This window comes from Macrosteles quadrilineatus, unplaced genomic scaffold (assembly GCF_028750875.1).
Source record: "Macrosteles quadrilineatus isolate MER2022 unplaced genomic scaffold, UCM_ALF_1.0 Scaffold_3__2_contigs__length_128488019, whole genome shotgun sequence".
In the NCBI taxonomy this organism is placed as follows: Eukaryota; Metazoa; Arthropoda; class Insecta; order Hemiptera; family Cicadellidae; genus Macrosteles; species Macrosteles quadrilineatus.
In genome coordinates, this window is record NW_026542596.1 from 44530374 (window position 1) to 44547852 (window position 17479).

Genomic DNA, 17479 nt, shown 5'->3' on the forward strand with positions numbered 1-17479 from the left:
GAGCTGACCACGGGGGGTAGATGTCTGGGGGTAGATGTCCGGGGGTAGATATCCGGGGGTAGATGTCTGGGGGTAGATGTCCGGGGGTAGATGTCCGGGGGTAGATTTCCAGTCGCGGGCTGTTTCTCGGGACGAACCTTCACTGGGCACAAGCCAAAAAGGGTTCACTAATCCTCACCTTGGCTGGGCACATGGTCCACGCCAGGCAGATGGCGCGCGTCAATGAATTCCTAGAAAATCCCGAGTGACCAAAGAAAGTGCATGTTACATGTTATTCAAAACAAGGGTTAAGTTTATCCTAAAATCCCACCATTAGATGATTCAAAAGCCAAAATATAAGTGAAGTGATGTATCAAGAAAGAAGACAGCTGGCAACAACAATGAACCTCTTTTGTGAAATTCTTCGCTTGTCTATCAGACATGACAGATTAAGCACATTATAGCTTATTACGTTACTAGTCCTGAAAATATGTGTTTACTGGACGAAAAGTAAGTAAGTAAGTATTACCATACGAGTCCGGTAAACACATTTTGGACGAGTGACGTACGATAGTTTACTCTTGTATTAATTAAACTAGGACTAATTTTAACTAGGATTAATTTTCTATTTTAGTGAGGGTCTCATCCACAAATATCTTCTAAAGTAAAATGTTATAAAAATATAGCTATAAGCAATAGAAGAGCAGTGGTCTATATATTCTTTTGTTTTTATTAAAATTTGTACTGCCACATCAACATTTAACGATAAGCCACTGTGAAAAATCAATACTGGTGAGAACTTTCAATTTTGTGATTATCAGACCTAGACACCTGAAGAAATTTATCAAAGACACATTCTTATTTTCAGTATATCAAACTAAACATGAAATATCCAAAAGTACAATGTTTGAAAAACTTTCTACAAATCATCAAGAACAATACAATACCCCCGCCACAGCAAACCTGTAGACGAAGCGAATTTCAACCTGTCTGGTTACATTTTTTCTATAAATAAGACATATTTATTCCCAATTTCAATAACATTAGATTTAACGAGTGTTAACGAGGTTTGCTACTACGGGAAAGGTAAAACATGTTTTTTGACCATACGTCAATAGTATAGAATGAAATAAATAAATTTGCCAAATTTTATCAAAATATATCCGTAAACCACAACAACAAAAGTAAACTACAACAGTTTTCATTTTCTCCATGAGACTGTGGTCGTTCCCGTGCGAGACGAAGTCGAGTGCGGGATTGCTATACGAGTCCGGTAAACACATTTTGAACGAGTGACGGACGATAGTTTACTCTTGTTTAAATGTTTAAATTTTAACTCAATCTATCTTGTCTTGGAAAAATATATAATTAAAAATATCGTTATGCCAATGGTTTTAATTATTAATTTTATCTTAATTTTTCCATCTTTTCATAAATTGGGTTTAAATTTTGTGTTTGCATTATGTTAAGGATGTTGTTTTCATTTTTCTTGTTACTAGATATACATGTAATTCTTCTTTTACATTCATCCTTCCTCCTTTTTGTTCATATTCTAACATTTTGACACTATCTTTAATTTGTCCATAACTATGGTTATGTGATAAAATGTGTTCGGCGTACATTGATTTTTGAGTTGTTATTTTGTTGTATTTTACTGCTTGAATGTGTTCTTTGAATCGTCAAGAAATTGATCACCATATTTGTCCCATATAAAGTTTAGAGCAATCTTTGCAGTTGATTTGGTATGTTCCTGATTTTCCACATTTGTGCATTAGTTGTTCATAAATATATATATATGCAAATGAAAACATTAGAAAACAATTAGTACCCTTTTAACTCATTTTATTATCAAACAACTAGTTTCAACACTTGGGCCATAGTCATGTTGATATTTTATTCAAATATAATAACAAATAATAAAAGGAATAATTATAATCATATAACTAACTATACTAACTAAGAGCTAACTTAGAATTTAGAGGATATTGATTTATTCTTTGTTTAATTTTGAGTATATCATATAATATTTCTGTTTTATTGCAATTGTAGGATTTTTTCAAACATCGGATTTGTTTTGTGGGTGTTCATGGTATTCAGTAAATTTTGAGGAAATCTTTAGTAATTTGGGTATATTTATGAAAATCCTCTTTGACATTTATATTAAGATTCATTATTTTGTTATTCTAGAATTTCTAAAGTTCCATGTATATTTTTATATTTATGCCACGTTTCAATTAGGTGCTCTGCAAATTTTGATTTCATTGTCGTTTTGTTACCTGATTTTAATGCTTGTATGTGTTCGTGGAACCTTTTCTTGAATTTACGACTTGTTTGGCCAATGTAGGATTTATTACAGTCTGAACATTTTATTTGATAAATGCCGGATTTGTTCATACTGTGTCTTTAACTTGGTTGTTATATGTTTCATTAGAAATGTTTAACATTAACCCCACAACCAATTTCTCAAAACTATACTAGAGGGTACTATTCAATGGCACAGAAGTACGATATAAACTGACGCGACGTGACGAAGGAAAAATCAAACTAACACTGTGACGGGTGGACCTCCCTTTTAAGTTAGAATGTGTCTCCTCAACAAACAGATATTTTTTTCTCAAATATAATCATAGATTAATCTGTATTGCACTGATGAAATCGCGGAAGTTTTTAACTACAAAAGATCCACCAATACGATTTTAATACTATTTAAAGGTTCTTCCAAAAGAAGAGATACCAGTTAACATACTAATAATAACTCCGATGACGTACGGTATGGGAAATATTTTATTCATTGAATGATCAACCATATTTGGTAACTAACGCAATTAATAGCATTATTGTTTTAACACTTATTAATCTTTAAACAATGCTAATTGCTCAAAATATGTATAATTTTCACTCAATTTATCGCAGTTGGATTAATTAAAGTAAGCCTTGAAAGTAAACCGTCGATTTTGACGGGTTTCACTTAGTATCTGTCTATTCTGTTTAAGAGATTTAAAAAAATCTAAATTGTAAGAGTTTGTTAGCTCACAGGATCATGGGAGAGGGTTCAAATTACAGGTCACAGGGGGTTGGGAAAAATAGCGGATTATGTCCAAATCTACCAGATCATGAGAAATAATGAAAAATATGCTCATTAACATGTGATTACAAATGAATAATTGTAACTTTTATTCTACTTTTAATTCTGTTGGTAGAGTGTAGTTATAATAAATACAATAAGCCCAACAGTTTTAGTGGTTTGTACTTACAGTCTTACGTTCATTAGTTACGTCTTTAGTTCACTGGCTGGCTACGTGAGTTCTTCCTGGAACCGAGGGGGGCAGACCCTCCCTGCCAAAGATAAAGGATGTGCCCAGCCAAGGCGTTTCAGTTGCCGCATGTGCCCAGTAAAGGCAAGCCCGTTTCTCGACCGTGTATAGGCCCCGCCCCTCGTGACGTCAAAATGACGTAGGCGTTTTTTCATGGGGGTAAATATCCGGGGGTAGAAATCCGCTACCCCAATTGTATTGCATGTGGATGGGGAGGCAGAAATATGTCACAACCACAACCCTTCCCGCGACCCGCCACACAGACGTAGTCGGCTGCTCTACTGTGACCTTGGACGTTAGTCAAGGGCATCTGACTACTGTCTTATTTAAAATATTGCTGCCCATTGCCCAACATTTAAATCAATTTCTATGAATTTACCAATTTTGTTTATTTATTTATTTTTTTGTTAATTTTATGCCCCTCCAAGGTTGGAGTGTGCGGCCATGTGCGGCTGCATACGTCGCACACCCCTCAGGCCCAGATGAATGCAAAATATATTTCTAGCCTTTTCATTCCGATGCACCGGAAGATCATATTACTTCCCTTAACGAATTGTAATGCTAGCAGTAATAATTTATACTTCATTATCCACATACTTGCTATTCTGTAAAAATATATATTTTCGTATTCTTTATATTATAAAGTATGGTAATTGAATGGCTTTGGGAATACCATATCGCACTAATGACAGTCACATCGTTGATAGTGAGAATATGTATTAATTTCTCTAATTATGAAAAAAAACTGTATACATACAGTGATAAACAAATGGAGAAAATATTAATTTGCTATTTTGCTGATACTATATATATCACTCGACTTTTATATGCAAACTCACTGCAACAGTTAGGTAAAAACACCCATGAAATCATCATACTTATCAATCTTTCACTGCAAAATTTTAATAACGTATCTATTTTTATTTTGTCCTGTGGTACGAATGTACGACTAAAAAATCACTGTAGGCCACTAAACTTTCAACTTTCTAACAAAAAAGAAGTGAAAAAAAATTGGTTATGCCTATTTTGAAAATGTGCAAAAGAAGTTTCGGATAAATTACATCGACCAAAGACTGGTCTCAGAGTATAATGATAATGATAATTCCCCGTGCAAAGCTCAGTTCCAGTTACTCGTATTGCTTTATCTATGCTTTTACTAACTATATCCATAAACAAGCAAACTATTACCATTTTACCTATTCGTACGAACAATAATGACTAACAGCTGGTAAGTGGTAAGGCGGGAAATTCATATTCCATCTACATGTATTAGTTACAGAAATCACCGCAGCTGCATCGCCACCGTTCTGCGCACGCAGTGGCACTAGTGCCGTGATGCCACAGCTGATGAGTAAATTATCGTACACGGCCGTGCAGATTATCGTACCTATGGTGGAATTATCGTCGTACTCTAAGCAAAAATGAAAAAAAAAACTCAAGTTAGATTTCACCCATACGCTAGTAGTTTAAGCGAATTTCCCCTATAGGGAATAAGCTATTACCGTAGTACTCATGGTAAGACCTGGACCCGGGACCGATTTACTTTTTCGTTTTGAGGTCCATAGAGACCAAAAACACCATCCGTTCAAATTCATATATATATTTATATATGTGTCCGTTAGCGCGATAACTCGAGCAAAAATTATCCGATTTTGATGAAATTTGGTACAAACGTGTAAACTTACGTTTATACGAACGAGTTCACAAACCAGCATGATCGGACTATGGGAACAGGGGTTTATGGGGGGTTTTATGGGGCAAAAATTGGTTTTTCCCATTTTGACCCTAAAAACTTAAAATTTTGCATTTTCTTTCCAAACAATTTTGTAGAGCTTAAAAAAAATAATTTAGTATATTGAAGCGTTATTATGCGCCTAACGGTTACAGAGAATGTTATTCTTATGGAGAATAAGTAAACTGTTGTAGTTTGCTTGTTTATGATCATATTTTGATCAAATTTCGGAGAAATGCATTCATTTCATACTAAACTATTAACATTTAAAAAAAAAAAAAAAAAAAAAACTTTTTACCCTCCCTGTTGCAGCAAACCTAAGTACTCGTTAAACTAATGTTATTTAAATAGGGAATAAATGTGATATTTTTAAGGAGATATTTTAGTGTAAATCCAATCAGGCAAATGGAAATTCGCTTAGTCTGCAGGTTTGCTGCGGCGGGGGTATTTTTTACTTTACTTCTATTTTGATTTTGTTGTTTTGAAGGATTATTGAATTTTCACACACTCAAAAATAGTGATAATACTCCAATATGGTTTGATTTTAAAAGTCATCATTTTGACATAATATTTACTCATAAAAGACTATCTGAAAAACATTCTAATTGAAGGTTCAGAAAAGTTAAATTTCCGCCCAAAGTTAACCTTTTACACAGAGAATAGAGATAAAAAAGACACAAAATTTCTCAAACATTGAATACTGTATAATTTTTAATGAAGGCAAACTGTTACATCACAAAAATCTTTTTCTGTTTAAATTTTAATTTTATACATCAGGTATAATCCTGCATAAATAATAAAGACATGTCGTTGAAACCGTAGTAACTATTTTATGGTTAATGTGTGTTATAGTCTCTAAACACGAGTACTCAACAAGTACTAAACAAATCAAATCAATACGGTAATATCCGGTTTCTGTATAACACACTAACCTACAAATTATTTCTCCGTTCAACACACTAACATAAAGGTGTTTTCTCCGGGTAACACACTAACCTAAAACTTATTTCTTCGGATAACACCTTAACAAATGGTTATTTGCATAGCCTACATCCTAAAAGTAATTTATTCTAATAACAAAAGTAACTTCTCCGTATAACACATAAACAAAAGTAACTTCTCCGTATAACACACTAACAAAAGTTATTTCTCCATATAACACATTAACATAAAAAAAAACATGTCTCCGTACAACACATGAACACAAAAGTTATTTCTATGTATAATTAACTAAAGTAAAAGTAATTTCTTCGTATAACCATTAACTATGTTACAGTCAATGGTATAAGACACTAACCCAAAAGTAATTTCTCCAAAGCACTAACATAACAATTTTATGTATATAATTGAGCATTGCTCGTTTCGTCCAGCAGTCCCAGTAAACCTTGGTACAAAACATCACTGATCAGTTTTTCCGCGTGTATCCTCTGGATTTCGTCCATTTTCCGAAGCTTGGCCGCTACTGATTTCCCGACACAAGCGTATTCGTCTTCGTTGGTCTGAAGTACCGAGATGACTGTGTTTAGCACGTTGTCGTTGTCTCTCGGATTCGGATTAATCCGAGTACTGGGAGTGATGTCGTGTTGCGGATTCGGATTAATCCGAGTACTCAGAGTGTTGTTGTGTTGCGGATTCGGATTAATCCGAATGCTCGGAGTGTTGTCGTTGTCACTCGGATTCGGATTAGTCTCAGAGGGAGTGTTGTCGTGTTGCGGATTCGTATTAATCCGAATGCTCGGAGTGTTGTCTTTGTCACTCGGATTCGGATTAGTCCCAGTGGGAGTGTTGTCGTGTTGCGGATTCGTATTAATCCGAGTACTCGGAGTGTTGTTGTGTTGCGGATTCGGATTAATCCAAATGCTCGGAGTGTTGTCGTTGTCACTCGGATTCGGATTAGTCCCAGTGGGAGTGTTGTCGTGTTGCGGATTCGTATTAATCCGAGTACTCGGAGTGTTGTTTTGTTGCGGATTCGGATTAATCCGAATGCTCGGAGTGTTGTCGTAGTCTTTCGGATCGGTCTGCGTTGTTGTCTGAAGAGATTCCGTTTTCATGATCACTATGGGTTCTGTATTGGATTTGCGTTTCTTCGCTGGAGATTCAGCAATGTTCGGTATCTGGAACAAAACAGACATAACATGTTTACAATCTCGTTTGACAGTTTCAGGTTTTTATTTTCTTTTTGTACCTACTGACACTATCTAAACCGCTGATCTTGATGCTTGTTCAACCTTAAAAGTTAAACCCAATTTTTATTTTCTGTCGATTGTTAATTTGTTGTATATATATATTGGTATATGTGTGGATGTGATACTCCCTGGTGTGGATTAACGTCAGCACTATATAGTGAGTACTATACGACTATCCACAGTACTATACTTATACTTGGACCAATTCGTTAATACCAAGGCAAGAATGTGGTTCGGATTCCACTATAAAACTTTAGGCCACTTAGTTGCCATTAGCTGTTTGGGCTATTAATTAACAGCAGTGTCTAAGGAATATGTTGGCATTAGTCACAAACAAGACTAAAAGATCGCGCCACTCATCCTTCAATCATTTTGGGTTAAAATACGCACATTTTGGCGTTCCCATCTTAAATCCATAAAAAATAAAGCCTCCAAAGTACCCATGAACTTTTGAGAAAACTACAAGTCATACCCCCATAAATCATATACTTAAAATGTTCGTCATAACGAAAACCTTGGGTTAAACTATCCATTATTTCATAAATTGCCCTTTAAGGTCGCGCGCGTCTACGCAAAATAGTTTTGCGTAGCATGTTAATCTTTGTCAATACGTATGAAGTCAAACGGTTTGAAGCCCGTGGGTAACAGCCAGTAATTGATCAATTGATAATTGATAATTGATAATTGATAATTGATAATTGATAATTGATAATATATACCTATTGATATATCTATTGGTATATCATAAAAAAATGAAGACCTCATATTTTCCAATGTATTAATTGTCTATGTCAGAAAACCTCGTGCAATGATTTGTGTGCTCTAGCAGGAGAAGCTGTAGAAATAAAATATATTGGCCTATAGATAGTGAATTAAATTGGGAAAAAAAGTTTTTAATAAAAAAATAATAATGTATTTGGTTTTTTTAGGGAATTGTGTAATGAGGAAATCTTGAAACTACTTTATTTTTTCTTTATTCCAAAGTCGTTTTGAAAAGGGGTTGACTCTTCGGGGTGGAACGTACAAATGAAAACGCACGTTCACTTTTGTTACAACTTTACATACAAATTTTGTCCGATTAATTTTAAGAAAAGTAAAAACTGAAACTTAAAAACCATTGTTTTTCTCTTTAAAGATCTTTCCGCTAGAGTATCTAAATGCATCTAAAAATGTGCACAAGGTATTAAAATAGTGTTACGGTAAAAGTGGCAATCTAATTTTCTTTGGAACTTCTTACCGATCAAAACTAAGAACTGGAAACAATTTTACTGTCCCAAAACCGGTAAACACTTTCTTTACTAAAAGTTTTATTTTAATGGCACCAAGGATGTATAATTTTATACCAGATTGGACCTATATAAAAAGTGCCTTTAATTCTATGATTTTTTCAAACCGATTACAGTAATGGCGTTTTACACAATCATAAATTGTCTTACTAATATACATGAATACAGGTTTAATACATTCAATATAATTATATTTGCACCACACTATGATGTTTTTGGCTGTATTACATACGTTAATTGGTGGCTGAAAGTTACGTTTTGCTGGCCATGACAGCTGTCATCGTAATTTGGAGACCGAGCAGGTTTTTACATCCCGGGGCCGCAAAATCAGCTGTCCGCTTGCATATTAATTACACAAACAGTATCCATAGCATTGAAATAGAATTGTTTTATTTTCACCGTGTAGTTACAGATGTGCATGAAATTGAATCAGGTGTACCACAAGGTAGTGTTCTTGGGCCTGTTTTGTACATTTTGTTCTGTGATTTTGTTCACTTATGACCTTCCAAGTACTCCAGGTATTACGGTTGCAACATTTGCAGATGACACTGCTTTTTTATCATCAAATCAGGATCCTATTCTGGCATCATCATACCTTCAGGCTGCATTAGACGATTTGTCTCGGTGGCTACAGAATTGGAAAATTAAAGTAAATGAAACAAAATCCGTTGAAAAAAATCCGTTCATGTAGTTACATTTACTATGTCTACAAGAACTTGTCCCCCAGTAACATGGAATAATGTCATGCTTCCACAATCCAACGAAGTTAAGTACCTTGGTATGCATCTCGACAGACTGCTTACATGGCATTCACATATTTGGAACAAACTACTTCATTTAAATTTAAAAACGAACAAACTAAATTGGCTCATTGGTCAAAATTCAAAATTATCCGTTGAAAATAAATTACCTTTATACAAAATTATATTGAAACCTATTTGGACCTACGGTATCCAACTCTGGGGAACCACTTCCAACTCAAACATAGAAATAGTTCAAAGGTTTCAATCGAAAACACTGAGACAAATTTTACAAGCACCTTGGTTTGTCACAAATAAAGTAATTCATCAAGATACAAAATTACCCTATGTTAGAGAAGAAATAAAAAAACGAAGTGAAAAATATCAAAGAAAATTAGAAAGCCATCCAAATTTCCTGGCAGTTAACCTCCTCGATAATAGTGAAGCTACATATAGGCTCAAAAAAGTTAATCCAATAGACCTTCCAAATCGTTTTTAGTTAAACTTTTTAAAAGTTTTTGTATGTTAGTGCACTTGATGGAGTGTAACTACCTCATGTTGAAATGGTTATTAAATTTACTTATTGTTCTAGTATAGAGTAGATTGTAAATATAAATACTTGTTAAAAAAAATATTTCACCGTTGCCTAGCAACTGTTTATTATTATTTTTGCTGATTCCTGAAATTACTTCTTCACATAACCTTAAAGTTGCGTTGACTATCAGTTTTCATTATTATTATTGTGAACTAGCGTTGTACCCGTGCTTTGCAACGGGAAGAGGATACAAAATATAAACATTTTAATCATTATCTCTTGCATATAATAGTTACAGATCCGCCAACGCTTTTAGAAACAAAATTCAACTTTTATAGCCTTAATAGAAACGTTTAAGTTATGACTTCTAAATCTGGTAAGTAGTGGATACCACCATTTTGGTTTTGATTAATTTTAAATCTTTTGGAGGCTGATATGAGAAAAACTGACCAAATCTTCGAGTAAAACTTGAACATGATTTACCAGATTTACCTTCATCTCCCTTAATTACACATCTTTTAATTATTGACATTTTAAATTTAAATTTTGAAGTTGCAAAAATACTAATTATTAAATTTAAATATCTTTATATTAAACTCTTCTTTATATTAAATCACAAATCTTTTCATCTTCAGTTTTTTCACTCACAATAAATCATTAGCAAAACTAAGTCAGCTGTTATAAACTTTAGAAATATTGCTGTGCCTTATCAATACAGTCTTTTGAAATATTAAAGAAACTATATCCATAGGTACTATAAAAAATGTCAAACAAATAATTTAGCATTAAAGACAGCAGACAAAACTAATATGATTATCAAAGCATCAAGGACAAAAATGTAATAGCAAATACAGAATATGTTTCATTGATCTCTGATTCTACTATACAAAAATATCAACAAACAACTTAGTATACAAACAAGTTCTTTTAATCAGTTCCATCGTCCATTGCCTTTACATTTTAACATTTACCATTAGGAAAACATAGTAACAGATATTTCATTGATTGTAGAAACAAAAGAACACTGCTTAGTTTTATGATATTTTCCTTGGTTTAATTTAATCAGTGGTGTGGCAAAACACAAACAATAAATTTATCAAATAAAGTAAAATTTGAGCTGAAAGCTATGTTAAGATAAAATAAAGAGTATTTTGTATTACCGCACATATACAACAGATTTTAGAAAACAAAAATCAAAGACAATTTAGTTATTGATGGTATTTTTTAGTTTAATTTAAGCATAGGTTTAGCAAAACACAATAACTTAATTTACCTAAATATACATATAAAAAACAATGTGATGTGCAAATTATAGTTAATCTAACATATGTGAAACAGTTTGAATTTATTTAAAGTAGCCTCCTAATTCATACAAAAAATCTATACATTGTAATTTTCATACTGTTTCCACGAAAACATATCAATAACATTATTTTCACTTAAGATTATTAACTTAAGACGCTTTAAAAAATCCAAAGCAGAGCCGGAGTTGACACAGCAACGGTTATAAAATCTTTTTTTTTCTATAATCATTGACATAGTTTTAGAATAAATAATCCATGATAAAATGTTAGATCAAAATAAACCTACCTCATATTTATGGAAAATATTATTTCTTTGTATCAGCTGTCTGAAATTGTGAAATATGCAGTTTAGCAGTTCTTGTTTATATTTAAATGTCAAAGCAAATGTAAACAAACATTGTTAGTGTTCTCATCACAACCATGGAGACCAATCAATATTTACTTTTAAAATGTTCACCTAAGAACTTTTAAAACCAAAGGGGCAAAGCCTACGGTCAGTATCGAAATGTGAATAGTCCTATAGTCCTTGGGATGGTAACTATATTTTTGTAAAATTTAAGCCCAGTTAGTTCAGTGGTTTTTGCACCTATTAGTAATACACATACAGACAGACACCATTAGATTTTTATATAATAGTATAGATAGTAGTAGTGTGGTGAAAAATAGTGTTCGTACCACGGACCGAAAATGGTTTTGCAGCTCTCGACCGATTTAGTTCTCGACTTCGTCTCGAACTTAAAAACTACGGTATCTCAAGCCGGCAAAACCTCGTTTTCGGCCCTAGGTACGAAATATACTATTTTATTAATACTTCACGAATTAAAAGTAGTACAGCAAGAAGTATGTATGTTTTAGACAGTGCATTTATTTATTTTCAAAGCAGGAGTAGTTTTTGTAAGTTATCATTTATTTTAAGTTAGCGTCTAAGAGCTGTTTTTACTTTTAAAATTAATATGACAATGGAGCCTCCATTCAGGCTAGGCTTTGGAGGTTCTCAATTTCCCCCAAAATAAGTATAATTTAGTTTGAACATGTAGGTATGGCTTAACTTTAAAAATAAAGAATCACGTTTTGTTTTATATAAACCTAGTGTGACTGCAACCACAGACAATAGACCATCATGGTCTATTGTCTTAGCTGCGAAAAATCCATCTCAAAATGCAAGCAATTACAGACCAATATCTATCCTCTCATCATTCAGTAAAATATTTTAAAAAATCTGAAGACTTTTATAATTTCTAAAATAATTACATACTATCAAACAAACAATTTGGATAAAAAAAATATCAACCACAAACGCTATATTGGAAGTAATTAAATATATTTCCCTTCATCTTGATGGAAATAATAATGTAATGGCAATGACACAATTTTTGGATTAAAAACCCCCTTCGATATGGTATGTCATTACCCTCTTTTTGTAGTGTAAGGGTAAAAACACAGTGGAGCAGGGCAGGTAGCTGGTAGCCTGGCTGGTCGCTTACTCGCTAACTGCGATCTAGAATTAAAGCACGCGTTTATGGGTACGCACACAGTCGCGCCTAGCAGGTATGAAATAGTGTGTGTGATTTGGTGTGATGATAGCTCACATTCCGGCGGGAGCGTTTCATAAAGTCCAAATTTCACAAAGTCCAACGGTTAAAATATTAAATAAACGGAGCGTTTCACAAGGTCCAAATTTCATTAAGTCCAAAACTATAACATTCAAATAATCACCGTTTCACAATGTACAAATTTCACAAAGTCCAATGTTAAAAAATCAAATAAACAGAGCGTTTCACAAGGTCCAAATTTCATAAAGTCCAAAACTGACTAAAAACCCAAAACTATAAACATTCAAATAATAAACAGAGCGTTTCACAAGGTCCAACGGTACAGTCTGGGCCAGAAGTCTCTACAGTGGTTGCCACGGTCAGATAGCAGGCCCGCCGGCGCTCAACTACTGATTACTCCCTGTTGCAGCAAACCTAAGTACGGTACTTGTTAAAATAATGCTATTTAAATCGGGAATAAATGTGATAATTTTAAGGAGATATTCTAGTGTAAATCAAATAAGGGAAATGGAAATTCTATAAGTCTGCAGGTTTGCTGCGGAGGGGGTGAATACCACTATTTTACACTCCATACAACGTATCTTCGGACCCACAATGATGTTTTGTGACGGGGCGATGTCTACTTGTACCTGCGTCTAGTTGTACCTGCAGCATTTTGGTGACAGGCGTCTAGTTGTACCCCGTCCAAAGCTGTGGGGACAACTTGACGATGGTGCGGACGTCTAGTTGTACCTACGTCTAGTTGTCTCTACGTCTAGTTGTACCTCTTAAAAATCTACAGGTACAACTAGTCGGGAACGCCACCGTCTACTTGTACCTCATACGTCTGCGTCTACTTGTACCTACGACTACTTGTACCTACGACTACTTGTACCTACGACTACTTGTACCTACGACTACTTGTACCTACGACTAGTTGTACCTACGCCTACTTGTACCTACGTCTAGTTGTACCTGCGGCTAGTTGTATCTCCCCTTCAACTTGTCACCAGTTTAAGGGATTTATTTTATTTCTTTAAAAATCATACAATCTTACAACAATTTATTAAAAATAGCTTGCTACAAAAGCCAGGAAAATTTGGCTTGTCCGCAGCTCATTGAGAAACCCCTGTTCTTGATAACAACGTACTTGTGTCCCTTGGTCAGTCCTTATCCATATTACACTTTGGTTTTCCTTATTTCTTGTCAAGATCTGCTATCATTGTTTTTTCCACTTAAACTCTACCTTTCTATAGAAAACTAACATTAACTAGCTTAAACAACAACTTTAAACAATTATCTTAAATAAATAAATTCAGAGTTTACAAAAACAAGTAATTGAGTATAATAAAGTGTTTTTGTACGGTATTAGTCACGGAGAATATTACAACAAGTTTAAATTAAAAATTTATATGTTATTCTTATGGATATTACGTAAACTGGCGTAGTTTGGTAGTTAATGCATATACTTTGACAAATTAGTTTATTTCACACTTAACTACTAACTTTTCTCAAAAACACATCTTAATTACCTTCTACGCAAACGTAATTAAAGCTCAGTATTGAAATACCATTGAAAAAATAACCCAGATATGACTTTTTTTGCGCGCGCTTATTAGTTCTTAGTAAAACTAATCTTGGTTTAGTTGCAGACTACATAGCCAGTGTACACATACCTAGCTCAGTATAAAATTTAGTTTATATAGTTTAAATGTTTTTTTGTACGGTATTAGTCACGGAGAATATTATAGAGATTATATTGACAACTTTATGTTATTGATAAGGCTGAGACAACTAACTGACATCCCCCATGTCAAGAAATTCCAGCTTCAACAGTAACCTCAAAATAAATTTCTCAAAAGTAAGCTAGAGGGCTCATTCGTTGGCACAGAAGTAAGATATGAACTGACGCGACGTGACGAAGGAAAAATCAAACTTACACTGTAACGGATATACCTCCCTTTGAATATGTCTTCCCAAAAAAAGTTTTCTTTTAAAATAAAATCATATTACACTGATGAAATCACGGAAGTGTTTAACTACAAAAGATCCACCAATACGATTTTAATACTATTTAAAGGTTCTTCCAAAGGAAGAGATACCAGATAACATACTAATAATAACTCCGATGACGTACGGTATGGGGAATATTTTATTCATTGAATGATCAACCGAATTTGGCGACTAACGCAATTAATATCAATATTGTTTTTACACTTATTATTCTTTAAACAATGCTAAATGCTCAAAATATGTAGCCTATATTTCATCCAATTTATCGCAGTTAGGTGAATTAACGTAATCCTTGAAAGTAACCGTCGATTTCGACGGGTTTCACCTAGTTACTATTAAAAATAGTATTAGTTAATATATCGATGTTCACATGACCGGATGAGTCATCAGCTCTATCCCTAGTCCGTCGGTCATTACCCCTCGAGGCACCGGCCGATGGACCAGGGAACAGTTATGATTTACACTATCACCCTCTACTACGAAATTTTTTTTAGGTAAACATTCCAACGCTCATGATGACATCGAGCACTCATGCATATTTGTATATAGGCCTAGCCAGTCCAAAACCTGAATACACTGTAGGTATGAATCAGACCGCTTATATCATAAACAACTAAATATTAAGGCTAGTTTCCTAACCAGAGAACACACAAGAATGGCACTTTACAAGACTTTTTATACCAAGCCTTCATAAACTAAGAGTATTTCATAAGTTACGTTGCCTGTGTAGATTTAGACTTAAAATCAGTATAAAATCAGTAATGGATTGAAAATCTAAGTGTTATTTAGGTTTTTTTTGCATTATAATGTAGTGTACCTGTTTCTCGAAATCGACTAATTTTTAAGCTATGTGTATTACCAGGAATTATTTCAAAAGTAATAAATAAATAACGTCTTTGTTGGGCAGCGTACATCAGATTATAGATCTGTTTTACATTAAAACTGTTGTCATTCAAGGAGTTTAAAATACTCAACTAAAAGCTTATGTTATTAATAAAAAAATCACACTGTTCATAACAGTTTGATATAATCAACATTTTTTCGAAAATGTTTAATACTGTGAGTGAAAAAGTTTTTTTTTTTTTTTAGCAACTACCACAGTACTACGTAAAATCAAAACAATATTTAGGTTGATTGGAGGTCAATCACTTTCTCGCACTACGCGAAAGGGGGCTGACCCAACACCCCAATAACTGGAATGGATTGTTGTGAAAGGAAACTCTAAGAATTTGCAAATGAAGTCCATTCAGAGTAACGTGTGAGGATTAACGGGACATTCTGTACGCTGTTTACAAAATATTTCCTTTGCCTTTCCAAGTACTGAATCTATATGGTTTTGCTTATATTAAACAATAAGTCAAATACTTTGTAGCAGATGTCTTTAGCTGCATTTTACAACAGGTATTTCGTTCACCTTTCTCAGAAATAGCTGTTCATGGCGTGTTCCTGAATCAACAATAAGGTATATTGTGTTATTGTCCTAATAAACACGGGAGACATTCGCCTATCTTTATGGTCGTATTATGTAAATAACATTGAACTGATTAATTTAACAAATGATCATTGTTAATTTATTGTAACAATTAGGCTATTTATGTACTGTACATTTATGTTTTATGTTTTATATGTTTGTTTTGTGCTGTATTTATGTTTTAGTATATATATACTGTTTAAATATTTATTTATTCAATCAATGTCCTGACTAATCCTAAACACAACCCTGACACAACCTAAACGATAATAACTAGAGATTTGATCATATTGTCATAGCATCTCTTTATTAGAAATCTGTCCGGAGTATGTGCAATTTTGGTTTATTAAACTTATTGGTAAATTGGTGTAAGATTGTTTTATGTTTATTCGTAATCCGGACGCATAATATCTACACGAAGTTGAGGCTTTTGCTTTGGTATTAACAGTCAAGTAAAATAAATAAATAACTAAAATAAATAAATAATTAAAATAAATAAATAATTAAATAATCTAATAAATTTAAGAAAATGGGTTATTCGTTTGGCTCTGCTACCCGACCATTTTTATTATTGAGGTCTCAAATTAAAGGTATGCACGCACAGATTTGCCATCAAGCATCGGCGTATATTTTTCTATTATCTCACTCGGCTTATACGTAAACGAAATTGCTCCTCATGTTTTTCTTATGGGAGTTAAATTTGGTTTTCATGATTTTCTTCGTTAGGCTAAACAAATCATGTTAACATTTTAATTTTTGAGTTGTCCTAATTCTTATAACGTAGTTTTCTAAAGTTATCTGTTGTGGCTGCCTAGAAATAATCGGACGTTTGTTTCTCCTTAGAAAATGTATTGATAATTATAATAGTGGTAGTAAATTATGTTACAAGACTATGACAAATTGCCAATTATTGAGTCAACTTGGTCCCCACGCACAGGCTTCGCATATGTGGGCCCTGTCGATTTTCAGAAATTACGTTCATTCTGTATCTATTATTCTTTTGTTATGAATTGCTTTTGATTTTATTTATTTGATTTAATTTTACTATGGTATTTTGCCGGACAAACTCCATTAAACATATAGCACGGGTCGAGGTTAATTTAACAACTTAAAACTAATTCATTCAACAATAGTTTGCCTGAATACTATTTTACTAATATTTGTTTAAAGTTTTACAGAATACACTTACACATGATGCTATTGTATGTTTTTATTTATACAGGGTGTCTCAGACCACCCGGCCGGCTTGTATAGCTCCAATATGAAAGCAAATAGAAACCTAATTGCAACTGGAACCCCCTATTTTGACCCCAAGGAATTCAGCTAAATTATTTTCAACCCAAAAAAAACACCCCAAAGGGCAGATTTTGGGGGGTGGGGGTGGTTT

The 17479-nt window shown here is 33.6% G+C and overlaps 1 protein-coding gene across 1 annotated transcript in view; it reads right to left on the reverse strand.

The window, feature by feature from the left end:
- Window positions 1-5757: 5757 nt before the first annotated feature.
- LOC128990728 (cell surface glycoprotein 1-like) overlaps window positions 5758-17479 on the reverse strand; it is a 41505-nt gene continuing 29783 nt past the window's right edge. Inside the window, exon 2 of the mRNA XM_054413268.1 lies at window positions 5758-7139. Within this exon, the coding sequence (XP_054269243.1) occupies window positions 6360-7139 (780 nt within the window). The 3' untranslated portion in view covers window positions 5758-6359. The remainder of the gene's footprint in view (window positions 7140-17479) is intronic.